Source organism: Hirundo rustica, chromosome 3 (genome assembly GCF_015227805.2).
Source record: "Hirundo rustica isolate bHirRus1 chromosome 3, bHirRus1.pri.v3, whole genome shotgun sequence".
NCBI classification, from domain to species: Eukaryota; Metazoa; Chordata; class Aves; order Passeriformes; family Hirundinidae; genus Hirundo; species Hirundo rustica.
In genome coordinates, this window is record NC_053452.1 from 12,614,286 (window position 1) to 12,641,183 (window position 26,898).

Consider the following 26,898-nt stretch of genomic DNA (forward strand, 5'->3'; position numbering starts at 1 on the left):
CAGCTCTACTTCCTGTGCTCCGTGTTTGCCTCACACCTCCTCTGCTCTGCCTTCCATGCTCTGCATGCTCCTCGTACCGCCCATACTCCGCGTGTGGTTCTGCCTCTTGCAAACAATGCAGTAATGCCTCCCATACACAGCAATACATCCTGTGATCCACGTACGGTAGTGCCTTGCATGCACAGTCTCAATTCCCATGATCTGCATACAGTAAAGCTTCCTGTACATGCCGGGTAATTCCTCTGCGATCCATGTATGGTGAAAACTCCTGCACATACCCAGTCATGATTCCTGCAATCCCTGTAGGGCAAAGCCTCCTGGCCTTGGTAATGCCAGCAGTACATGCCCAGTAATGATTCCGTGATCTGCGTGTAGTAGAGCCTCCGTATGTGCCTGGTAATGCCTCCATGATCTGCATGCAGTAACGCCCCCTGTATATGGCCAATATATGTATATGCCGCACTCCATGTGTGGTAATGCCTCCTGTGATCCATGTGCAGTAAAAACTCCGGTACGTGCTGGGTAATGACTCCCACAATCTGCGTGCAGTAAAGACTCCCACACATGGTAATGAGTCCCGTGATCCGCATATGGTTAAGTCCCCCGTATGTGCCTGGTAATGATCCCTGCAATCCATGCCTGGTAAAAACTCCTGTATGTGCCAGGTTATACCTCCTGCAATCTGTGCATGGTACAGCAGTAATGATTCCTGTGATCTGTGTTTGTTAATGCCCTCAGCGATCCACATACGTTAATGCCTTCCATATGTGGTGATAAGTCCTGCAATATGTGTACAGTAATGCGACCCCATATGCAGTAATGGTTCCTGTGATCTGCATACGTTAATGCCTACCCGTGGTAGTGCCTTCCGCAATCCGTGTACAGTGAAAACTCCTGTATGTGGCCAGTCATGATTCCTGTGATCCGTGTATGGTAAAGCCTCCTGTCCTTGGCATTGATTCCGGCAATCCACGTATGGTAAAGTCACCCTGACATGGTAATGGTTCCCATGATATGCATGCGCTATTGCCCCCATATGTGCTCGCTGATGGTTACAATGATCTGCGTATGGTAATGCCTCCATATGTGTCCAGTAGAGGATTCCCACAATCTGCATGTGGTATTGCCTGGCATGTCTGGTAATGATGCCCATGAGCTGCATACAGTAATGCCTTCTGTACGTGGTAATGTCTCCTGCAATCCACGTATGTGGCAATGCCCCCTGCAATCTCCACTGGGTAATGCCTCCTGCGACATGCGCGTGGTAATTATTTTTTACTTCTAAGCTGCTGCAGCCTGTCCATTTGGAAAAAACTGTATTATTTTGACCATCTGCCATTCTGCCTCACTGCAGGAATGCCAAGCACACCACCTCCCTCGCAGCCCTTCCCTCCCCCACACTCTTCTCCCCAGCCAATAGCACCACAGGTTTTGTTTTAATCCAAAGTGACAGTTCTGCCTTTTTCACAGAAAATGCCTTTACAGGCTGTCACACTTTCCACTTTTTTTTTAAATATGCTATTTCTCCTCAGTCAGTTTGTTCTCAAAGAACCAATCTGGTTAGTAAGGGCTGTCTTTGAGATGCAAACAGGGCTGCAGGCAGGCTGAGGGTGTTCACACCTGGGGCTGCGCTGCTGCTGTTCCACTCTTGCTTTCAGTCACGCAAACACCCAGAGCTGCTCAAGCAGAAGCACGGGTTGCACCTCATCTTGGAAGTGCAGCTGAGTGCCAGAGCGAGTCTTTGTCCCCAGACAGTAGCTGAGGGCTCATTCTGCTACCACGCTGACCCATGGCCAAGTCCCCACCTGTCCTGCAAGAACAGTGCCCTGCTCACCTGTGCCTGAGGGACAGCTCAGCTATGAGCAGCTTCAGCCAAGGCCCTGACTGTGCTTCGGGGCATTTTGCGCATATTTGAGATTTACCTGGGCTAGGAAGGTGAAGGGAGGATTGAAGAGCTGTGGCCTGGCTAGGCACAGCTGAGAATGGAGTCAGTTGTTGCACTGGAAATAGGCCTGTGCTGCAAAACACAACCATCCCTCAGCAGGTTCAGAGGGGGTGCCAGCCTTCAGAGAGGGTTCAGAACATCCCTGTGCTATCGCTGCCTGGCTGTGAGGCTGTTCCTCCCTTCTACCTGTAATAATGAACTTGTGTTTACACTTTGGGAGAGAATTGCAACATGGTTTAAAAATACTGTTTCCTGAGGGAGCTGATGAAACAGTGTTCTGCCCAGGGAAATGCCTTGGGACAGGTCCAGCCTTCAGGAGCAGGGCAGGGTGTGTCCCTCACAGTAGCTGCATCTGGTTTTGTCATTAGTGTCTCATTTAATGACCATGTGCTCACCTGTTCCCCCTCAGCCAGCCTGGGCAGGCCTGGCCTCTGGGGAATAACCAATAGGTTACTCCACTCAACGACAAAGCATAACCCCCCCATACCCACAGCCCCCAACACCCTTGACACCCAAGACCCTTCCCCACTGGTGACCATAAGCCACCAGTAACAAGGGTACTTGTTATGTAGTGGAAGAAATTGTGAGTCTTTAGGATTTTCCCAGAGGTTAAGGCACCTTCCAGGGAGAGTTCTATGCCCTTATGCTGGGAATGCTTGTTTCCAGTTCTCTGTAGCAGGCCAAATACATAAGAGCAGCTTACTGACAGCAAAAAAACAGTTTTGTGTCACCCACACAGAACTATTTTATGTTGGAGCTTCAAGTGAGCAGGATGGGAGCTTCCTGCCTCCCTCCCATGGGGCTGTTGGGGCCCTGAGAGCCATCAGGGGCTGCAGGGGCTGTGCAGACCAAAAAGGGGTGATGCTGCGGGACTCAGTGGTCACCTGGACACTCACAGCCTTGCTGCTCCTCACTTCTGGGAGCTGGCAAAGAGAAATCTCTGATTTCTCTGAGAAGTGCAGTATGGCAGTTCTCTAGCTGCCTGGAGCAAATTCCTCCTCTGGAGGTCAAGTTCACCTGAGTGATCACCAGGAGAGGCTGGGAAGAGGCGAGGGGAGGGGCTGTGATATATCACACGGTTATTCTGAGTACACATGTTGTTTTGTCCTGACCTGGGTTTTTCCTGCCCACTCTGTTTTCCAGGTTGCCTCACCACAAGTGCAAGTGCTGACCTCACTGACGCCACTGGCATCGAGCTGGTGGAGCCACGTGCCCTTGCTCACACTGCCATGTGCCTCCAGAAGCAGGGTGTCTGGGAAGCTCCACCACTCTGCCAAATGTCCACCTGAGGCCTTGGAGCACAGAGCTGTGGCCAGGGCAGCCCATGGCACCTGAACACAGATCAGAATGGGCAGTTCTGGGTGAACACATCTTGAAGGGGCCGGGCAAGGGGTTTGCTCTGTGAAACGGCCTTTCCCCAGCCTGGACAAATATGGCTGGGGATCAGTCATCACCTGTGTCACCATCACCACTGCACTGGCACCAGGTGAGCAAGGGCCCCAAGCCCCTGGGCACAGATGCTGCAGCCACAGGTCGTGAACCAGCACTGACCACCAGTTTATTTACTGTACCCTTAGAGCATCGCTTTAGTCATTCCAGACAGCAATTACCTGTGCATTAGGGAACTTCTTCTAAAGGGAGATTTTCCCATGACTAGCCAGGTAGTGAATGTTCCCTGCTGGAGCACGGGTGGATGAGGGAGGAGCTCTCCAGTTGGGGGCTGTCCCACTCCAGGAGCACTGTGGCCTTTCTGTGTTGTGTGTGATGGCTGTGCACTGGAACTGCTCCCTAGAGAAACAAAAATAAGCAAATCCCTTTTAGAAGAGCAAAAGTCAACACTCCTGCCATGACCCCTTCCCAGGGCAGTGTGAAGAACTGAGTAACCCCCTCACCTTGTCCCAGCAGGATGTGACCTGTCTCTAGCCAGAGGACAATGCAGCTGAAGGCTTCTCAGTACTTAGGGTGTCCTCCTGGCACCTTGCTGTAGTGAGCAGAACTCATGTTGGCAGTAGCTGATGTGTTTCTGCTCTACACGTGTCGTAGGCTGATGGGGTGAAATTTTTTATAGTTAAATCCTGGGTATTTTGAAGCAACAGAAATCTAAGATCCGGCAGCCACAAAACCCTGTCCTGCTGCTGCTTGGTTGCTCCTGGGTGCACACATAAACACACCTCCTAACAGAATGGGAGCTGCTTTATGCGAAGGGATTGTATTTTTTGGGAAGTGGCCTGTAGGGCCCCCATTTGTTTTTGCATGTACACTTGGGTTATGGCTGGCCATCAGTCTGAGTGCCAGCACCTGGCCAGGGGCCACCCTGTGCTTGTGGGGCACATTCCAGCCATAGCCAGTGATGCCAAGGAGGAGGCAGCCCTTGGGCTCTACAGGGTGCTCTGTGCCCAAGGGGCAGCAGCTCAGCCTCGGTGCTCGACAGGAACTCACCTGGTGCAGCTGTAGGAAGGAGCTTCTGCAACGGAGGGCTTGGACAGCTGGTTTGATTTTCTGCCTCACAGTTCAGTTTTGCTTTCTATTGATTTTCTGTCAGTGAAGGAACATGGAAAATAAAACATGTATTTTAATTTATTTTGCATTCAGGGCTGTATAGGAAATGCTGTCTGGCACTTAGTTATCCAGTAGCTGGTCTGAAACAGTTTCAAAGGCATCCTTCTGAGTAAGGAGCGCTCTCTCATTAGAGCAATATGTACCTCTAATTCAGGGAAGAATTAAGACATCAGTGAAAATCATGTTTTCCTGATATCAAAAAACTATTTGTATAAACTACTGTGGTTTTGCACCCTGAACTGGATGACAAGCCACTCTGTTACCCCTCACAAAATTAATAAATCTTTGCTCACAATAAAATTTCTCCCCAGAGCAATAAAAGGTGGTACCTGTGTGGTGTGTGTGGCGGTGGGTGGGAGGTGCAAAGGCTGGAACTCCGGTGACACTGTAGGTGCTGCTGGGCCCGGCTGCTGCAGGTGCCGTGGGTATGCAGGGCTGGCTTCACAGGGGACAGGGACAGTCCCTGCTGGACGTGGATTCTGTCCTTCTCTGCTGGGGTTGCAGCTGCAGGAACAGCCGCCAGGTACAGAGAAGGCAGCGGTGCTCCCAGACTGGAATGCTCTTGAGGATTTCACACCACGCTGTGACTGACACAGGGGCACCCACGGTCGCGCGCCACCGGCCCCACATGGCAACAGTGCCCTTTGACATCCTGCAGGGTGGCACCTCCTGCCAGCCTGGCCCTACCCATGGCAGCAAGCACAGTGACAGCAAGCACAGTGACAGACCTTTGGGGCCCCCAGAAGCCACAGTCTTCCCTACAATGCCTCATGGCCCAACCACCCGCATCAGTATTAAAAATAAGAAGTTTTAAATGGTGATTTTTCTCCTCTACGGAGATGTTCCTTAAGCAAATGCAGGGGGCTACACTCAGCCATAATGATGTCTGAAAAGACAAAGGAAATCTCCCTTCCTTTGCTGAAGAGCCACAGCAAAGTACTTCCCTAAATTGCTTTCAGGTGCTCGAACCAGAAATGGAGTTAATCCTGCTAGCTCCAGATAAAGCTCCCTTTACAGAAGTAAATGTGCACGCTAATGAGCTGTTGGGAACCTGGCTTCCCCATACCTTTCCCAAGGAGGATCCCTGCCCCAGGGCCAGCACTACCACCCTCATGCAGGTGGAGAGCAGAGCAGGCTGGGGTCAGCTGCTCTGTGGGCCAGGGGCCACTGCTCAGGGGCTCTGCTGGCAGCACTCTGCCTGGTGGTACTGCTCACCAGGGCTGGCACAGCCACATGTCCCTACTGCTCTGGCAGCAGGTGGGCACAGGGCAGGCTCTGACCAGAGGGCACATGGCTCCTTCACAGCTGAGGGCCCGGCACACCCTGGCACCAGCACCCATGGGGGCTGGGGGCACCTGCGGGGGCCAAGGGCACTGAGGCCCCACCAGTCAGGACACAACGACAACCAAGGGGCTGCAGCAGCACTGGCAGAGCCAGCCCAGCACAGGGCAGGAACGTGGGCCCACGACACCCCCCAGCCCTGCACCTGTGGCAGCAGGCACAAAAATGGCATTAAAAATTATTTACTAAGTTAAATAATATATAGACTCGTTTATACTTTCCATGAAGTTCCAGAATGGATTGTGTTGGAAAGGAACTTAAAGCTCATCTCATTCCACCCTTGCCATGGGCAGGGACACCTTCTACTATCCCAGGTTGCTCCAAGCCCCATCCAACCTGCCTTGGAACACTTCCAGGGATGGGGACGCTGCAGCTTCTCTGGAAACCTGTGCCAGGGCCTCTCCACCCTCACTGCCAAGAATTTCCTCCCACTATTCCCTCTAATTATACCTTCCTTCAGCTTTAGAAGGATGTCTACCATTTTTTACAAACATTTGTATAGGTATTATCTATCTATCTATCTATCGATCTATCTATCTATCTATCTGTCTATCTATATTTGTATAGGTATTATCGATGCTCTCTGTAACTATAGAAAATATATTAGGGATCTCATCTTATGTTCTATCTATTATATGCTACAGTATTTCAAATTATGTATCTAATGTATGATGTTATGTGTGTCTATGTTTCTATTAGCTAGAGTATATGTTATAGGTATTAAATACATAGATACAATTTGTATGTATTATTACATTAAGGAAAATATATGCAATCTGTGATCTATAATCTAGGTATAAGGTCTATAATGTGATATGCATTCTATATTATACACTGTATTATATCATATATGCACTATATATTTTATCTTATTAATGGCTGATTTTGAATATTAAATATTGGCTATACAGGTAATAATTTTATCCAAAAATTGGTTATAGGTTACATAAATATCACATATTACCTTTACATTATACATGTATATCTACATATGCACACATCCCTGGAATATACTTTAGCTATATGTACATATCGTGACATAAACTATGACATTACTTTGCTAACTGTAATGGTGTGGGCAAATATATGCAGTATACTTTTTGTTTTAAATGTATATAAGAAAATTATATAAATTATATCAGCAAGTGTGAGTTACGTATAACATGATATAATGAACATGTAATATTTGACACATATGTGATGTGTATCATGGAATATTCAATGCACTATATAGATACAATAACAGTATTTCAGACCATGTCTAACATGTATGTATAGTGGATATGCCAGGTGTGCACACATACGAGCACCTACACTCTGTCCTCCACAGAAGACAAATCCTGGCTGCAGAGCTGACAAAACCTCCTGTCAGACATCAACATTGGTAATGTATCAATAATTATGTATAATGCATATATGATATTATGTACTGTAGATAATTAATATGCATATTAAATGGCAATGTATAACAGACATATATTAGTATCTATTGTATAATACAACATGCTTTGATAAAATACATGTAATATATTAGACTACCTACATATTCTGAAGTCTACTTATATAGATCATCTATATGGAATATACTGTTATAAAAGGAATATAAAAAGAATCCTAGAATAATTTGGGTTGGAAGGGAACGATAAAATTCATCTCATTACAGCCACCTGCCATGGACAGGGACACCTTCCACTATCCCAGGCTGCTCCAAGCCCCATCCAGCCTGGCCTTGGACACTTCCAGGCATCCAGGGACAAATGCAAAATATAATGTATTGTATGTAATAAATTCTGATTTTCTTCTGTGTGTGACAAACTAAAACAAAACCTCCCAGCTTGGACAACCCCAACTGTACATAATTTTCCTCACATTTGTCATTGAACTGGTGTTGCACTACAGGAAATTTCCCTCTAAAAACCTGTAAAATGAGCAAATAAACACTGCAGTCCCATACCCTGAGAAAGGAGAACCTGTTTTAACCTGCAGTTGAGCCATGCTCCTTCTCTCCCCTGGCCCAGTGCCTGCAGCAGCACAGGCAGAGCCTTTGCTCTGGTTAAATCCTCCCTGTCACTCACCGTCCCCATTCCCTAAGGAAGGCTGAAAAGCCTCAGCAGAGCGGTACAGCACAAAAGCCAGGTGGGAACAGGCTGAGCTGTGCACACCCTCGCCTTCAGAGCTGCAAGGGGACTTTATTAGAGCTTAAAAAGAGTGGTTCTCTTCTAAGAGGAACAGGTGGTTTAACTGGACCTGCAAATAATGTCTCAATTACCGTGTCGGAAGGATGTGCTCCTAGGAGGGTCCCTGTGCTGGTTTGGGGCTCGTGCTGTGACCAACTTTGCCCAACTTCAGTCCCTGGCTGCCTGCTGAGGAGAAAACAATACGGTCAGAGCAGTGCTGGGGGCAGCCCAGCACTTCGATCCAATGGCACAGGTAAGAACCAAGCCTGGCGGTGTCCGATGTGAAGCCAGTACCACAAGACAGCCTATGCTTGGCATGCCCACCTCAATGCATCAAATGTTGCCAGAGGCAGACCTTTGTTCGTGGATGGTAAATTGCAATTTATTAAAACCATTTATAACCCTGATGAGGATTCTTACCTGCACAGAAGGATCTGAGGTGTTTAATGCCATGTGCAGGATCCACCTGCACACCTGGATGCTTAAACAAGGGGAGCTGCCTGGGTGCTCAGGGAACTGCTGTCCTGTCCAGCCCAAAATACTCACCGCAGCCCAACACTCCTGACCTGGGAGTAATGGGGCAGGAGGTGTGTTGGCCCCAGCACACCACAGCACCCTCTGGCACCCTGCAGACACAGCATGCCCCAAGGAAACACCTGAGATTCCACTCAACAGCAATGTCTCTTTTTAAATAGGCTTGTGTTGTGTGAGGAAGAGTCTGAAATCCAAGGCAAAAGCTCATCTTTGTCCTGTTTCCAGGCTTGCTTGCCCTAATCCCATGGATACCTCCCAGCTGCCCACCCCAGAAACAGACTGGGAGGTGCTGGGCAGGGCCCCCAAAATCCTGAGCTGTGCCCAGCTGTGTTTCCCAGTGAGCTCATACAGTGAGGCAGCTGACAGATGCCTTACTGCACTGATGGCTGCAAGGGACCATGGTGTTGGTACCAAAACTTGTTAAAACCTCCCCTGGGGACAAGCAGCCTCCAGAGAGTCTTTCCCCCTGTGGGGAGGAGCAGCTTGCCCCAGCTGCCCACCAGCTCTGAGCCCATGGGGCAGGGATGGTGCTCATGCTGCATTTCTCAGGACATGTTTCTCTGTCTAATCTCCCAACTCCTTTCCCTGTGCTCACAACACTCAGTCCCAGAGCACACATTTGGGTGTCGGTGTGCTCAGAGAGGAGGAAGGCTCTGGCACAGCAGGCAAACCCCTCTGCCTGAATGCAGAGTATGAGCAATCTGCGCCAGCTGCCTCCACTGCACCACATTAGGGGCAGGATCAGTGTTTTCCATGGTGCCCAAACCTCGTTCCTGCTGGATGCACCAAGAGCCATCAGCAATTGATTTGTTAGCTGACAGCAGGAGGCTTTGTTTGCACAGCGCTGGCTGGCCGTGCTGCTAGGTGGCCAGGACATGGTACCTACTAGGCAACCTGTATTCCCAGAGGGCTGCTACTGAGAGCACTCCAGGTTCAACCATGCTGCTCGGCCTCCGGAACAGGCACCGAGCTACACGTGTGCTTGGGACTTCACAGATACAGAGCAAGATAGAGCCCAGCAGAGGCCCAGTGCCAGGGGCTTGGGCAGTGGGACACTGCAAGGCAGGAACTGGTGAGGGGCAGATCCATCCCCAAAACACTGTCCAAAGGATGCTGGTGTGAGTGGGAGCCTTTGTAACCTGTCAGGGCAGTGCAATGCACTTCACTGCCAGGTGGCAAGAGATGCAAAGCGGTGATGCCGATGGCTCCCTGCAAAAGCCGGGAGTCCAGGCTCACCCTCACAAGGTACCTCTCCAAAAACACCTTGGGCAGTCAAGGCTCACCTGGTGGTGCAGACCAGGGGAGAAAGGCTGCAGACACAAAGGCACAGCAGCTCGGCCCAGGCTGCTGCAGCCCAGGGATGTCAAAAGCAAATTATGCCCGTTCTACAGGATGTTTGTGAACAGAGCCGTTTTCCAGTGTACTCCACTGTCACCTCTCCTCACTCCTCCCTCCTCCCGAACACAGAATTCTCCCCTAATCCCCCCTTCTGCTCAGCAGGAGATGCAGTAAGTCGCGACGATGGTTACCCAGACAGTTGAAAAACCTGGGGAATTCTGGCCCTCACAAATTCCAACTGATTCTTAGCAGGACATACATGGATTTACTTGACTATTAGGAAATGGACAGTGGTAATAAGCTGTTGTTTTGTGGCCCACTGGTGTCACAGGCTTTGAGCACAGATTTCAGCAGGGACACTGCTGTGACAGAGTGGATGGAGCCATTAGGCTTCTCCAGAGGATGTGCTAGGCATTGGTCCGGAAAATGGTGTCCAGTGGCCTGAGAGTATGGCCATGTGCATTGGTAAAGTCCCCTCAGGGAGCAGAGAGCCTGCTCCACAGACAGCTGCGACACTGTCTGCGACAGCCCAGTATCTGGGGCTTTCCAAGGCCAGGGAGGCCAGGAAAGGCAAAACTACCTCTTACCAGGCAGGGTTTGCTGCCTGTGTCTCTTGGGCTGTGCTCTTTTCCAGTGTATTGATTTACAGCTAAAACCACAGCTTTGCCTAGGCCTGAAGTCAGCCCTGGCAATACCAAGTTGGTTTCCTAGGAATCAAGACAGCAGGAGTGTACCCATACACTGGTACTGTTCAGCCTGACTGTCAAGGAAAAAAAAAAAAAAAACAAAACACCAAACTAACAAACAAAAAAACCCCCACACCAAGTAAATCTTTCTACAGAAAGAGGTTCTTTCTCTACAAGCTTTGCTTTATCATAAAATACTCAGCCAGTTCCTGGGAAACCTTCCTCTTCTAGGGAGCCAAAGCCTCAAAGGCATTGCTACCCCAAGACAGAGCACCCCCTACGTCCACACCAAGCCCCCACAGCCCCCTGGCCCTTCATATACCAGTTTGGGAGCAGGGGTTTGCTGTTGGGGCTGCCAAGCAGATTTGCATGCCATGAAGTTGGCTCTGTACCTGCTCTTGCTGGCAAAGGGGAAGATCGTACAGGTGCATACAACACCTGTGTGTGAGAGGGGTTTTGCAAACCCAGCATGCACCTTCCCCACTTACACAGATTTTACAACAGTTCTGACCAAACCCGTCAGATTCCCATATACAAACGCAAGCCCTGGAGATAGATCTATCTGCATAGATATGTATATATCTATATTTACAGTTATTGAATGATGCAGCAGAAACCCCACTGCAGGGTGCAAGGACCAGGCAGGAGCTGGCTCCAGCCCTGCCAGGAAGCAGAGAAATTCCTGGCCTTCCTTGCTCCAGGCTCACAGCTCTCAACCAAAGCAGGATGCCGCTGCCCTATCGAGCCCCCTGAGCCACACACCTCAGCACCAAGCACACACAGCAGCCACCCAGCAAGCAGCACAGCCCTCCTAGGCAAGGATTTCTACGGTTCTCTGCTTACAGGTGGTGCCTCTCCTTGAGCTTTCCCTGCAACACCTTCCAGAGAAGGTCCCTGGCAGACCTCCCCAGCAGCAGAGCACAGGACAGACTGTGCCCCGTGCCAGCTGGAGCAAGGGCAGTGCTGGACTCCAGCCCATGGCCAGGGGACCCCCTTTGCTCAGGAGGCAGCCTTCCCTCAGAGCAGCCATGCCACACCCTGCTCTTCTTCTCCCTTTAATTCCTTTTTAATTACTCTCATCAAATGGTGCAGAGCAGGCTGGTGCCTATAGAGGCATCCTGCCAGCTGCACTGCAGAGCTGGGTGCCAGCCCCCCCCACCCCCTCGAGCCCCCAGGGCCTGCCCAGCAGGGAGAAGCAGGAGGGGGTAGGGCACAACTTGAATTTGAAAATATTTTATTTGAATAGTAAATAATTATACAGTTGAAACAGTTCTATCGAAGCACTCTATAAATAGCTAACAATTAAGAAAATAATGTGTGTAGAAAAAGAGATTGCATCTAAAAGTAAGAGCTGTTGGTTGCATGGGATAAAATGGTTAAGATCATGTGTTATTCTAGGTATAAAAGTTAAAACCTTTTTAGCAGATCCCTTAGAAAAAAAGATCTTCTAAACGCACAGTGAAATGGCAGGCGGGGAGACAAAAAAGCGCATTAGAATATCTGCAATCAAATAATATCATTCTTCATAATTAATATAAATAAATAACGAATAAATAACATAATTACTCAAACCAACATATACAGATAACGTGTGAGCTACCTTAAGGGAAAAACGAACAGAAACAGAAAGTTGGCATGTCACAGTTAAGGCAGTTTCTACAGCATTTTCTGGAGACCATCAACAGCAGAGTCAAGGCATTTGTGGCTACACTAAAGGAAACACTCGTTTCTCTTGAGCAGTTTAATCTGTTTCACATCGGTAAAAACCAGAGCAAAGGAATAAAACCGGGGGGAAAAAAAAAAAAAAAAAAAAAAAGAAAAGAAAAAGAAAAAAAAAGAAAAAAAGAAAAAAAAAAAAAAGCAAACAGAAGAGAGAGACCCCGGGAAGGTAAGTGTAAAGCCAGATTCCAGCAGGTCACAAGCCGTATTAAAGCTAATCGTGTGGCAGCCCCGGGGGAGCGGCGCGGGGCGGCGGGGAAGGCACGGGCGGCTCAGCAGGCGGGGCGCAGCGGCACCTGGAGCAGGATGACCTGCCGGTTCTCCGAGGGGTGGCACTTGTTGATGTGCCGGGTGAGGCCGGGGGAGCTGTAGAAGGTGGCCGGGCAGTACTTGCAGGGGAAGACCTGGGCGGCGTGCAGGAGACGCAGGTGCCGCTCCTGGCTGCTCTTGCTCGGGAAGGTCTCCCCGCAGACGGGGCAGAGGCGGCATTCGGCGGCAGGCAGCTCCTCGGCGCTAGGCTCCGGGGCCGGTCCGGGTGCCGGGGCTTGCGTGGGTTCCAGTGTGGTGTGTCCCAGCAGGTGCTTGCGCAGGTAGGCTTGCCGGCGGAACCGCTTGGCGCAGCGGGGACACTCGAAGAGCCCCTCCTCGGAGCCCGCCTCCGAGGCTCCGCTAGGGCTCGGTGTGTCCCGCTCGCTGCCACTGCCGCCGCTCGCCTCCTTCGGCGTCTCCTCCGCCGGACCCGGGCCCGCGGCCGGTGCCCGGCCCGCCTCGGGGCCGCTCTTGGTGGCGGGTGGACGCGGGTTTGTGCCAGCGGCGATGGGAGGCGAGGTTGGCGGGGCAGGAGAAGACCTTGTCGCACTCGGGGCAGCGGTACTCCACACGGACGATGCGGGAGCAGCGGTGCTGCGCGAGCGCGAAGGGGTCCCCGTACTCCTCCTTGCAGAGCTGGCAGATGAACTCGCCTAGCGGACGGGCGCAGCCGCCCCGTGCCTTGGCCGGCGCCTCCACCGGGCCCTCCTTGATGCGCAGCCCCAGCACGGGCGAGGTGGTCACTTCGTCCTCGAAAGTCAGCTTGCGGATCGCCTTCGTCTTCTTACCCGACGGGCCTTCTGCCGCCCGGGTTCGGACGCGCCCGGCGGGCGCTTGGCGGGCAGAGAGCGGCCCGAGGTGGGCGGCGCGGCCGGGGCAGGCGGCGCGCGGGCTCTGCCGGGGCCGGGATGGGCGGCAGGCGGCTCGGCGTGGCCAGCAGCTGCCCAGAGCTTGAGGTCAGCCGGGGCGAAGAGGATCGGGTCCATAGTGCCGGGAACGGCCGGCGCGGGGAATGACTCGGCCGAGACGGGCGAACCCAGGCTGAAGCCGCGCTCCAGGTACTTGTCCCTGCTGACGGGCCGCGTGGGGCTGTACAGCGCCTGCACGGCAGCATCGGGCGTCCCGAACGGCACCGGCGGCGGCGAGTCCCGAGGCGGGGGCGGCGGCGCGGCGGGGCAGGCGGGCGGCGGGGCCACGCCGGCTGGGAGCGGCGGGCCGGCGGCGGCTTCGCGGCAGCAGCGCATCCGATAGGACACGGGGGTGGGCCGCCGGCTGCGCTTGACCAGGAAGCCCCGGGGCATCTTCGCGCCGGCTCCAGGCCGGCGGCAGCCGCGACGGAGGCTCCTCGCTCTGCCCGCGGCGCGGCCGCCGCCGCCTTTAAGCGGGCCGAGGCCATTGTTCGGGCCGGCGGCGACGGGACGGGCCAATCAGCGGCGGCGGCGCGGCCGCACCTGAGCCCGGACCCGCACACGCCCGGCCCCGCCTCCGCTCGCGCCACCCGCCTGGCACGCGCGGCCTTGTGTGCCGCCCCCCGTGCCGGCAGCGAGGCCGGCCCGCCGATGGTGCATTTGGGCCGCCCGCCAGCCAAGGCTGCGCCGCCGGGAAGCTCGGTACGGAGCACCGTCCGCTCTCGGCGGGCGGACTGTTTGCGGGGGCGGCCGGCACCGGGGTGCGAGGAGAGAGGAGTTCGGCGCGAGAGGAGGCGAAAGTGGCGCTTGTGGCGGCGGCGGCGGCACAGAGAGGAACGGGGCTGCCCGCCGGGGGTGCTGCCCAGCGGCGACAGCAGGTGGCCAACGACGCGTCTGTCCGAACGGGAGGAATAACGAATGGGCCATCGGGGCCCGGCCGATCCCGGCAACCCTGCGAACCGAACAACTCCGCGCTGCTGCGGGGTCGGGGCAGGCGGAGCCACAGTCCCGGCCCGGTGGTAACTGAACCTGTTACTCTAACCGTAACGGGACTGGCCCGGTTCCCGGAACAGGCAGGGACGGCGGCGGTGGCGCTCGGTTTCAGTCCGAAACGCTGCGCGTCGGGTACGAGGCCGAGGCTCCCCGCTCCCCACGCTCTCGCGGCGGTTTGCTTAGGCACCCGGCGGTCGGTGCCTAAGCAAACACGTCCACAGCCCCCGAGGATGCGGCAGGTGCAGCCGCGGCGGGGAGAGCCCCGGGCCGCGGCCCCGCTCCCACAGTCCTTTGTCCGTGGAGACGCGGAGCGGCGCGCGGGGGGCTCGCAGGGCTGCCCCGCAGGTGGCGGGACCGGGGGTTGCGTGTCGCCGCCGAGTCGAGGGCGCGTGCGGGCTGCGCCCTCCCCACCCCCCGCCGAGCCCTTTGTGGGGGGCACGCGGGCGGCACGCGAGCGAGCGGGCCGCCCCCGCGCGCGCCTTTGTGCGCGTTATTAGCATAAAGCTGCGCGACCCTCGGCACAAAGGGAGGTGAGCGGGGGGGCGGCGGGGGCCGTCGCTCCCCCGGCCACCCCCCCGGCGAGCCGGGCCAGGCGGCGGAGGGGGGGTCGAGGGACCGCCCCGCCCGCCCGGTGGTACAGACGTGGGGCGGGGCGGACGGGCGGCCCGAGGCTCATTTACATACAGCTGCGGGCCCGCGGGCACGCGCCACCGCCCCCCCGCCAGAGCTGAGCACCGTGACACCCCCCCCCCCCCCCCTCACTGCCGGGTGCGCACACCGAGAACCCCCTTCAATGATAGGGCTGCGCACAGAGACCTCCCTTCCCTAAAAGGACTTCTCACCGAGACCACCCCATCACTGCCGGGGGCACACACCGACATCCCCCCGTTACTTGCAGGGTTTCACACCGAGAACCCCTGCCACGGCTGAGGCTGTGCACCGAGACACCCCCTCCTCCCCCAATCACTGCTGGCGGTGCACACTGAGATCTCCTTGTCACTGCCTGGGCTGCACACCGAGTTCCACCATCACTGGCTATGCCTGGGGCTGTGCACCGAGATTCCCCCCTCCATCACTGCAGGGGCTGCACAGCAAGACCCCCCTGCCCACGGCTGGAGCTGTGCACCAAGACCCCCATCGCTGCTAGGGCTCCGCACTAAGACCCTCCACCACAGCCGGGGCTGTGGCCCAAGACCCCCATCACTGCTGGGGCTGTGCACCGAGACCCCCATCGCTGCTAGGGCTCCGCACTAAGACCCTCCACCACAGCCGGGGCTGTGGCCCAAGACCCCCATCACTGCTGGGGCTGTGCACCGAGACCTCCATCGCTGCTAGGGCTCCGCACTAAGACCCTCCACCACAGCCGGGGCTGTGGCCCAAGACCCCCATCATTGCTGGGGCTGTGCACCGAGACCTGTTGCCTCGCTGTCTCTCTCTTACCTGCTGCCGGCAGCAGTCTGTAGGCGTCTGTCGGGGCATACATGGGCAGGTGGGCACGGTGGTGGCGCAGGTAGCGCAGAACGGGCTCCCGAAGCGACACCTGACCGGGTTTCTGCTCAGGGCGCTGCTCGGTGGCAGGGGGCTGCCCAGGCACCTGCAGGACAGAGCTGTCAGACAGACAAACAGGATGCGGGGCACACTCCAGAGACATGGAGTGTGGCAGCGGGGCCTGAAAACATGTCGAGGCTGGGACACAGGGGGCAGTGGGTCATGGAGTGGGGCTCACACTGGTGGCACCCAGTGCACCCTGGGGCTGGCGGTGCTCAGCTGTTCACCTCTCCTTCACAAATGACCGTCCACAGGTGCAAGGGTTGTTTGGAACAAACCCGAGTGGAACTCCTGGCTGCCCCTACACAGATTGTCAGAGGGGTTCCGCCAGAGGAATTCCACACCTCCTCCCCCCCCTCCATGCCCTATATTTACTGTGGCTTTTAACCGAGTCTCGGCACAGCCCAGCTGCAGCACCAAGCCATTATTCCTGATGGACAACAAGTGCTGTTCTGGAAGGTCTGGCACGGCACGTGTGCCCCCGGCGTGTAGCAGCATCCAGCAGCTGATGGAGGTGCAGCCCCCAGCCCTGCCATCTGCATGTTTGCATCGCTAGAGCTGCGCACGCGGGCACAAACACATGGCTGTGATCCCTGAGGGGTAAACATGCCCCGCGCCAGCAGCCCTGCCAGAGCCCCGCACTGCCAGGGCAGCCTTGGGTGACAGTTTCCACACAGGCTAAATGCACAGCCCGTACCCAGAGTATAACTGGCTTTTCCATGCAGTTAGTGCTTTGATTAGTAAACATTCATGTAAAGGTTATACTTCTGTTTCAGGACACTGATTTCCACTTTCTCTGCAAACTAACCAGAAATATCTGACTTCTGTGCACTTTTGCCTACAGCTCTTAAACATCTTTCCCTCATTTTTACACTTCACTAGTAATTTTTCTGCATGCTGAAATGAGCTAGAATAGGAGCAACAGGAGGCAAAGACAGTAGGTCTCTTACCCCATATAGAAATACAACCAGTCCTGAGGCACTTAAGAGACACTCCATGAGCACATGGTACCTACTCTGGATCTGACAATGTGCCCAGAAGGAATATCCAATGAAAACATAAACGGTGACATTTAGTAAATATAGTTAAAATAATTTTTAGTAAATATAGTTAAAATCACCGTGGAAAAAAAAAAAGAAGTCCAAAATGCCAAGTTTTCATTCAGATGCAGATACCATCACCTATATTCATAGGAACAATACTGACTCACCACAGAGCTGCTTCCAGTCCATGCAGGGAGGCTCTCTGTGTCAGGACTGCTGCCACAAAGACAGGGTAAGGCAAGTGAGTCCTTCATTTGTAGGGCACAAATTCCCTTCTCTCAAGTTGTTCACACAGCATGGAGAAATACATTTAAATGATGGCAAGAAAAAACACTTTACATGAGGCCCCTCGTTCTGCATGGAGTTTAATTTTGTACCCTTATAGAGGTCTTCCAAGAGAACCCAAATTAAACTGCACCACGGCCCTTTCTGGGTCAGGACAACAGGAGGCAAATTGCTCTGAGCCCTTCAGGGAGGAGGCAGGGCTAAGCACATGTGGCTGCAGCTGGGATATGGCAGCATCAGGCCCTGGAGATGGATGGGCCATGGGCTCTATAACCTCCCTTCCTCTTGCCACCCTGCCTCCATTTATACTCGATTCTGTTTGGTTTCCACACAGTTAAAAACTCCATGAGCACATGTTAAAAACCCAGTGCCACCATCTGGGACTGCACAGGGTTAAGCTAAGCAGGAGCAGTGTGAGCAGGGGCAGAGTGGAACTGGTCCTGGGTAGTGGGTTGGAAGCACCAAGCTTAGACCACAAACTCTGGGATCAGCCAGAAGTTCCTCAGGGGGAGGCAGTTCTGGGACTGCTGGACACCTGCTGTTGTTATTACTTCTCCCTGTGGAGCACAGTGACTGATTTTGGGCAGGCAGTTCCAGGCTGCTGAGGCTTTATGCCTCTGTCTATGGTGCTAGGGCCAAAGCTGTAAACAGCATTAGCAAACATTTTAATTTCACCCTTATTCAGGAAATCCACTTATCACTGAAAAAGCCAGTTGCTTTTTCAGAAAGCCAATTGCATTTGGACTACAAAAGCCATTCCCTGTGGGTACGTGTTGAAAACCTACCCACAGGCTCAGCTGAGACGGGTATAGGATGGTCTGTAGTGTGTTCCTATTAGGAAACACTTCTAAACCTAGGGGGATACATGGACAAGCCAGGCTCTAGATTCCACTGGGTACTTGTATTAAATTACAGCTATAATGCAAAAATGCCAGTGAAGGACAACAAAGTGAGTTCAAATTTTTACTGGCAGATTTGAAAATATGCCCAAGTAAGAAAACTGAACACTGTGCTGTATGTGGTGGAGCCTCCCAACCCCCACTCCACTGTGAGGTACAGAGTCTGCTCAGGCTTGCCCAAAGAAAGAGGTAAACAGAAACATAAAGCTTCAGGATAAAGATGGAAGAAGAAACCAAGTGAACAACACTAACAAATTACCTAAATAATAAAATGCACTCGCCAGTAATTTTTCTTACCTGTTCTGAGATCAGGGTTTTGCTGCAGTTCCTTCTGCAGATCAATAAACGATCGTGATAGATGGCCATGGACCAAGGTTCCCTGAAGTAGCTGGATAAAAAAAAAGAAATTTAGTTATCTTCTGAACCTCTCGTTAGCCACTAATAAAGTATTTACCTGCTTTTTTGCCTTTATAAATTACAGCTCTGGACCCATCATGATTGTTTGTTCATAAATGCCTCCTTGTAACAGGATGGTCAATCAATTCTTTTAATGGATGTTCCTGATGTACAGCCAGCTTCAGTAATTACATTTAAAGTGGCTTAATTCAGAGCTGTGGCAAGACCCAGTGAAGAATCCTGATTTATCAGAATTTAAAAAGCCTGAAGACCTGTAAAGAACAGTGTCTCATTATCTGTCCTCATTTGAGAAAAGCAGATTGCAGGATTAACTGAACTGCTGCATAAACAAATTAAATTTGTGTAGACAATGACACAAATGTTGTTCCTCATTAAGGTTTCTGGATTAATAAAAGCCAGAAAAACAGGCCACCCACAGCGCTGCCAATATGTTCTTTGCACTAGTGTGATGAAGCTAAATTGAACCAATTCTAGGAGGAAGCTCTTGTAACTGTCTTTCAGTGACAGCATTCACAATAGCATTCTTCCATGAAAAAGGAGGAAAAGATGGAGAGGACACTGCTTCCTGTAGAACCTCATGGCTGTAAATATAACTAGGGGCAGCCAGATTACAAAGCTGTGATTTACTCCTCTTTACAAATGAAAGATTATTTTTACAGCTCGGGTGAGATGCTTGAGTGTAATTCTTGTTAATGCTCGCTACAGTCAGGAGGTGCCCCATGCTCATCCTCATAATGACTAAGCAGATGTCAGCAGGCTCAGCCGGGAAGTTGGGGAGAGGAGGGCATTTGTGTGGATGCTACCAACACTCATGGCTTGGCAATGGCAGCAGGACCCTGGCACTGCCCTTTGGAGCACAGGAACCTTCTTGCCTGGTTCGGCTGTGTGGCCTTTAAGTGAACACTTGCATAAGACAACTTAAATATGCTACACAGCTTTAATAATCTTGAGATATCTGTCCACAGAGAACTAACATGCAATTTCCTCTCTGAAGATTTTACTTTCTCCATGTCCAAGGCAGAACTTCCCCCTCCTGCTCTGAAAGACACCTCAGCTCTCCCTCACACCCATTAAAATGCTCTATGGATCTGGCACAGCTTGGCTGGGATGTCCCACATGCTTGGCCCCTCTCTGCCCTGGCCTCCACTCCTATTCCCCTCTGTGTGCCAGGCTAGCTGGGGCTTCCTCTCGGAATCTGCACAGTCTCCAGCACAGCAGGGCTTCTTTCCATTGACCTTTTTTCACAGTATAAATATTTATGGACACCATTCCAAGCACAGCATCCATGCTATAGCAAGTGCTGCCCAGTCCAGGAGTTATGGGGGACTGAAACTTGCCTGCTCATTCGATATGCAGGTTAGAAAGAATGAGCTCAGCTTTAAGGATCCTTGTTTCTGTAACTGCACACACCAAGGTGTGCAGAGGGCTGGAGAAAAACACAATATCCCATAATATTTAAACCCTTTCAATTTCAGAAGAAAACCCCCACCCAACACAAACCTTTAACTCACCGTTGATAAGAAATAGCAAAGAGAGAAGGAGGTGTTATATAAGAATACATTATGGTAATAAATACTCTATTTTTACTGATATGCTGTGGTAAAGCCATGTTCCAACTGGCCAAATGTTTTGTCTTCAAGCTTGGCATCATAATTTTGACTATAAACCTGAGCAGATTATTCCCTCTCAATTAAGGTGCAACCTTGCCAATTGCCTTATCTCATTTAAGGGGTTCACCTGCCTCACTGAGGTTGTAGCACTTAACGCTCTTTATAAATGTTTCAGGGGCGCTACATATTCCTGCTATTGTTACCACCTCCATCTATAACCACAAACCTTAACCATTCCTGTCAATATCCACAGATTTGGAATTCAAAACCTGAAATGTGCCACCCAGTCTGGAATATTTAAGGCAATAAAAATGCCTGGTTTTGGGGAGCAGAGAATGCCTTGTCCATATTTTCTAGACAGACTGCCAGGAGGAGCTCCTAGTAACCAATATTTACTCCCAGACTTCCTTCACTTTCCTTCACCTGAAGAACACCAAGGGCTGTTTGGAGATTCAGCTCACATAAACAATTCGCTTTCTTTTCCAGCTCTGTGCTTCCATCTATTTACCTTTTCAGTCTGAATCACCTTTCTCAGGGGAAACACAGTGGTTTTGACAGAGCAGCTCTACATATGGCTGCTAAAGGGAAGCTCAATAATGAAAAACCCCATTTGAAACCAACAAGTTGACTTTCTGAGGCTCATTCTGAATTTTATTACCTCTTCAGCAGCAGTCCCTCAGGGCAAGCCATGGAAGGCTTCAAAGTATAAAGCTCTTCAGTGTAGGAGATGAAGCTGGCAGACACCCAACAGGGGCTCAGTGGCTCCTCAGCTATCACGAGAATGGCATCTGCCACATGTGTTTGCACCACTTAATCTTTCATAACCTGCCAGAGTGATCAGGCTAAATATGTACAAGATGACAGGTGTCTGCCAGGAACATAAGGGGCGTGCAAACTTGGTCACTTCCTAGCGGGGATCACTGCTGGAAGCCTTTATGGCAGTGGCAGCAATCGCGGGAGAAGTCATTTGTGTCAGGTGGATGGCATAGACTCCTGCAGAAGACAATGAACAATATCCTTTGCATTGCTAAGGAGCTGGTCTCACCTTTATTGACAAGCAATGTTTTCAAGTCTGTGCTGCCTCATTTGTGAGGTGTAGCCCCTACATTAGACGAGAGGCGAGTATCATGAATTGGCACAGTTTTGTTTTCTGGTTACAGAGAATGTGAAATGTTTGTCCCTCCCATGACTGTGAAGTGGTTTGGGGGGACAAGACAGGGACCTATTAAAAAGCTAGCCAAGATATTGGCAGCTAAGTTGACTAATAAGGATGCCAATGTGACTTTGGAAAGGACATTTAAAAACTAATCTGCAGCAGATCTCTAGCTTTCTTGCTTTGGAATCAGCCCATGAGGTAAGCAGGCAGGTCTGGGTCGAGCCTTGCTGCCCCTCTGGGCCCAGCCAGGCCTCTGAAGCTGCTGCCTGCATGGAGAGCTGGGGAGGGGTTGAGGGGGGTGGGGGAGCCTGAGTTGGCCCTGTTACCCACTGGGCAGTGTGGGCCGGGTGTCTGAGAACTGCTGCCCACATGGGAGCAGCCTGGGTTGAGCCCTTTTACAGCTCTGTGGTAGCCCTGAGCCGGATCGCCCTGAATGAGACCTAGGGTGGAAAAATAAGACATTTACTAGCTTTCTCCATCAGCACAGCTTTGCATTTTCTTCAGCCTCACGAAGCCTGGGCCTGAATATGGCCTTTGCAGGCTTGGGTGGATTTAACCCTTTCCTAGCAACATGGAACTTTTAAAGCACAACTCTTCCTTGAGAGAAAGAAGAAAAAAAAATGGAGGGTACATAAAAGAGACACCGAATGAAGTCAGTAGATTAGAAGTGAAAGAACTAATAATATTGGAATAGGATTGAAGAACTGGACATTTTTAACCAGACTCTCTAAGGTAAACTATGGAGAAATGGACTGTTCTTTGCAGCATCTTAGTGTTGTTGGGGAGAATGCTAATTCTAATCAAAATTGAAGACTGAGGTAATTGAGATTTTTTAAGAACTTTAAAGCCCCCACTCCTAGGTTAAAAGGAGGTCTTAGCCTTTGAGACAAAGATGATTCTAGACTAGAAGTATTTGTAAATAGTACCCCAGATACACTGAGAAGCTTTGCTGATAGAACATCACAGTCTGCGAAAACTCCAGGCGGCAGCAGATGTGACATTAAGAGCACTGGACTATTTGTCTTGGGCACAATGTCTTCATGAAAGGACCTTAGAGAGACACTTCTCCTAAAGTAATGAGTGATCATGTCTAAATAGGGAAACTGACTGAAAATCTCAAGTTGTATCTTTCTGTGTTGTTTAATAAGAAAGTTAATGGTTTGTAAGAGGAGAGAAGAGCGTTTTAAAGTGTCATTCTGTTTCAGATTAGGTTTTCTTTTTCTCAACTTTTTTTTTTCATTCTTTTAGTGTGTGCTAATAAAACTATTTTGTTCATTTTTAGCTTAAACCTGCTTTGTTTTTTCTCCTAATCTCTCCCTCCCACAGAAAAAGAATAAATACTAAACCCCTACAGCGAGGAAGAAGGAAATGTTTAGTGGTGTCCAGTACAGAAGGCACAGAATCCTTCATTTGCAAAGAGATATAAATAAATTGGACAGAGCCGGGTACTGCTAGCAAGCAAAAATGGAGTGTACACATGGCTGTCCATCCGAAAAGCTGCTTAGAGTTACTCTCCATTTCATTTGCAGGAACACACCACATTTGGAGAAGAAGCCTCTGCCCCTGTGGAAGATGGTCTATGGCTTGGCAGCAAGGACACAACACTGGACCTGCTATCAGGTCTGGAGGCATGGGATATAGCACTGGCAGCAAGGTGTGAAGCCAGAAAACCTTAAAAACTGAATGAAAAACCTTCAGAATAACACCCTTGTTTTGTACTAGGACAAAATAAAAAAGCAAGATAAAAAAGGAGATTAGTCATTTCGGCTCTGTGGTACGTCCCCCACTTGTGCAGGGGAGTGTATCCATGCCAAATACCCCATGAGTCTAGTTCCCCAGAGTCTAGTTCCAGGGATCAATCCTGACCCCTGAGCTGTATTGGTGCTCTGGTGCCTTCTTGTTTCAAGGAGGGGATTTTCCACTGCTCAAGGGCAGGTGGAACCTCATGATGGTGCCTTTGAAAAATCCCTCTGCAGATTGGTTATGTCAGTGATGACAGGTTTGGAGGATGATGTGTCCGTGGCTGTTCTTATGCTTATGTTCAGAACTTGCATAGAAACCACAAACCCAAATTCAAGTCCTTGCATCTCTTCTAACCCCTGTTCTTCCACCAACAACACACACACTCTCAAGGGAAATTCAGAAACTCTGACAGCCTATGATGTGGGTTAAATCTGCAGCTCTCAACAGATGTCTCCAAGCAATCCTAAATACAGATCTCTGTTTGTTTCTCCCCGAAGTCATCCACAAGTCAACCAGTGCCCTGCCCTCAGTGCCATTAAGCCCGGTGGCCCTCTGGTGCTGGCTGTGCCCTCCAGATCAGCACTGTGAGCACACATAGAGCAGCACCATATCTTTTAGTACACAATATAAGCAGAGTCACTGACCGTCTTAATGTCCTGGTAATCTGTAAGGAGTGGAGAGTCTCCTTTCCTCTCTGTAGCTTCCCAAGCTTTGTACAATGTGGGGAATTTTTAAGACAGACATTCACTTTCCTAGGTTGAAATTTCTTCTCTAAGAAGAAATATAATGCTTGAAATGCAAATTTCTCCAGGCTGTTCCAGTTACATCTGGAAAATACTTCTGTCCCTGATCAAACCCTCAGACCTGAGAACATATAAAGTCATTCTCCAGCATGTGTGGATGGCTCTGGTGGATTGTGGAAACTCAGTCTCTCAGTGGTGTCTTTGGCACATGCCTTTGGCTCGCTAGTGCTGGAGTGTTTCTGCTGAGAGCTCAGTCGGGCAGAGAAAGGCTGCTGCTTGCACATCCCAGAATTCACCCCAGGAGAACAAGCACAGAGGAGATGGAAGCCATTCAGTGGACACAGGCTCAAGTGGAACACAATTATTGCCAGGAGTGCCTACACAGAGCAGGGACTTCCACTTCTTAGGAGTGAGAAGAGTAAAGTATTGTGAAATGATTGGATGCAATGCAACTTTAATTTTCATGCCATCTGGACAATACTTCCCACAGCTTGCAGACAAACCAAAGTCTTTTCTCCAACACAAGCACATGAGATGGAACCTCCCATCTTGCCAGGAAAATTCAAAATGTGTTATTTTGAGAATAATTAATGTCTTTAAGACTCTTAATTACAAAGATACAGTAATACCAGCAAAAGATACAAAATATTTCCTGATATGCCTTGCACAGCTGGACCAGGAATCATAATGTATTAATTTAAAGACAATAAGCTTCACTGAGCATTTTTCACATTCACCTGACCAAGGATTTCAAAAGACAGCTTGTTTACGTAAGTAAAAAGCAAGATCAATTTGCATAAAATCCCCTAGAGCACCACCTAAGAACGTTGCTTTTCAGCTCAAAGGACGTAACATATTCCCTGACCCCAATTTCTTAACATTCACCTACAACTTCTGAACAGCAAATGTGAACCAACAGCCTGTTTGTAGCAAGAAGGGTCTTTACCCTCCTTGCTCTGCAGTTCTGCTCCCTGAACATCTGCTTGTCCAGGGTGTTTTGAATATCTCCTGTTAAATTCAGTGATCCAGGACTCTGTTACTGCTCTGACCCGCTAATTAGTGAAACCAACAGCTTTATGGACAACAAATCTGTGAGTGAATCCACTGATCAGGCTCACAAAGTAACAACTGTGCTCACAAATTCACAAGCTGGCATTTCTTTTTGTCCCTTTTGAGAAGCAAAACTGTGGAGAGGAAACCTGTGCTTTTTTACCTTTTCTCATAGAACCTGCAATGTCTTGTCTTTGGAAGACGATTGGCTTAAAACTCGTGGTTTACAATCAACTTTTAAACATAGCTGCAATGGCAAACCAGAGCAGGACAACTGCTCTTACAATTCTTGTTCTGGAAAAATGGCCACTGAATCCAGACCTTGTTGAGGATGGTACTGCTCCTGCTGGTCCAGAACCAGCCCACCTAGGGCTGCTGCAGGGACCTGCTGACATCAGGGGGGTGACACTGCACCACTCACCAGCATCCTCCCTTTGAATACGCCAGTGATCCATCATGACTGATAAGTTAGCTCTGTTTGCTGCAGCTTTAATATCCTGGAAACGTTACAGCACTATACAAAGAGGCACCTTCGGAAAGCAGATCCTGGTATTGAGATAATGCACCAATTTCCTGTTCTCCTAAGTGTCCTCAAGAGAGACTCACTGTTATTTCAGCACTGGCATTCAGTAAAGTTTAGACACCTTAGTAGATCACAGCAGCTGTGGTGTACTGACTCTCACTGAACTGCTCTCTAAACTTTCTCACCTCTATGCTCTTTAAAACTGACACAGAAGCACTGTTATCTGTGCTCTCTTTCTGAGCACTTTGTGGCTGACCCTAAAATCAGACTTACTGCATTTTTTTCACATAGTACTATTTCACACATAATGCATTATGGAAAACAAATTAAAGGAAATGAAACCTGAGGCACAAAATCATCAAACAGGCTATGTGTAGGGGTATGGTTGCTTTTCTGCAATTGCTTATGATTTCAGAGTTCAATCATTCATAATGGTTTTGCATAATTACTAATATGAATCAGCAAGGTTTGGCTGCAAATTAATGTGGTAGGGTTCAGCTGACAAGCTTTAACTTACTAATTTGAATGTGAGGTTTCTTAGTAATATGGTTCTTCATTGGCAAGTCAGCTGCTCCTTTAAAACTACATTAATATCTAGAAATCTCCAAGCCATTTGTATCGATTTGCTCTGTAAGTGCAGCTGTACCAGTGCAGCGCAGGGTTGGCAGTTAATTCCAGGAGCAGAAAAGCCGTTAGTGCTTTGATATCCCACCTATGTGTTCCTCTTCCTTAACCTGTCTCTCTCTTCAGGAAAAGCACATACCTTTCCCTCTAATTATGCTGCAGTATGTACAGACCAGCACTAGTCCCTCTCAGTCACGCTCACTACCTGCTACAGTTCCTTTCTGGTCTTTTTAATCCTGCAGAAAAAAAGTCTCGTCGTCTGCCTGATGAACAAAGCCTAAAGTGGAATCCCTCAAATGTAATCTCAGTGTAATAATGTGTGGGATCCAGCAGATTCCAGACAGCAGCAGGGCATTCTAGTGTTCCTCTTGAAAAACATCCACTCTTCATTTCAGAAAGCCTGGGTTAAAACCAGCTTTTCTATATAGTATGCATTTCATGTGTAAATAATCACTGATTATCCATCCTGTAAGTAATGAAGTTCTCTCTATCTTTTAACAATAATGCTGAAAACGTCAAATGTTCTTCCCTTCCTTAATGCATTTGTTATATTGTGAGCTTTATCAGCATTGAGTCAATAAACAGTCCAGTGCAGTGTTTCTGCTTAACAGTCTCACTGACTGACGCTGATTAACAGATCACCTTCAGCCTAATGTTAATAGCACCAGGATGTGGGAATTGAACTTCAGTGGAAAAACCTAAATGGTTACTTCAAAATAAGTGAACGATGTTCATGCAGCTCAAAGTA

At 50.3% G+C, this 26,898-nt stretch overlaps 3 protein-coding genes across 8 annotated transcripts in view; 1 reads left to right on the forward strand and 2 right to left on the reverse strand.

Moving 5' to 3' along the window:
• Positions 1-3,524, forward strand: part of RALGAPA2 (Ral GTPase activating protein catalytic subunit alpha 2) — a 91,535-nt gene extending 88,011 nt beyond the window's left edge. The window contains exon 40 of the transcript XR_005700084.1: positions 3,089-3,524. The gene's annotated coding sequence lies outside the window, so the exon portion shown is untranslated. The remainder of the gene's footprint in view (positions 1-3,088) is intronic.
• Positions 3,525-4,384: 860 nt separating this feature from the next.
• Positions 4,385-26,898, reverse strand: part of CFAP61 (cilia and flagella associated protein 61) — a 97,344-nt gene continuing 74,830 nt past the window's right edge. For 3 of the 6 annotated variants that reach the window (XM_040059549.1, XM_040059548.2, XM_040059546.2), the window contains exons 25-26: positions 18,582-18,672; positions 15,803-16,103 (exon numbers count right to left, since the gene is read on the reverse strand). In XM_040059549.1, the coding sequence (XP_039915483.1) occupies positions 15,804-16,103; positions 18,582-18,672 (391 nt within the window). In that variant the 3' untranslated portion in view covers position 15,803. Of the gene's footprint in view, positions 4,481-4,833; positions 5,009-7,644; positions 8,209-15,802; positions 16,104-18,581; positions 18,673-26,898 lie in introns of those variants that run through there. The other 3 variants (XR_005700086.2, XR_005700085.2, XM_040059547.2) reach the window with 3 other exon arrangements.
• On the reverse strand, positions 11,902-13,909 carry INSM1 (INSM transcriptional repressor 1). Its single transcript, XM_040059550.1, is given in 3 exon segments — positions 11,902-13,099; positions 13,101-13,402; positions 13,405-13,909. Coding segments are annotated over 3 exon segments (1,335 nt in total). The 3' UTR covers positions 11,902-12,571.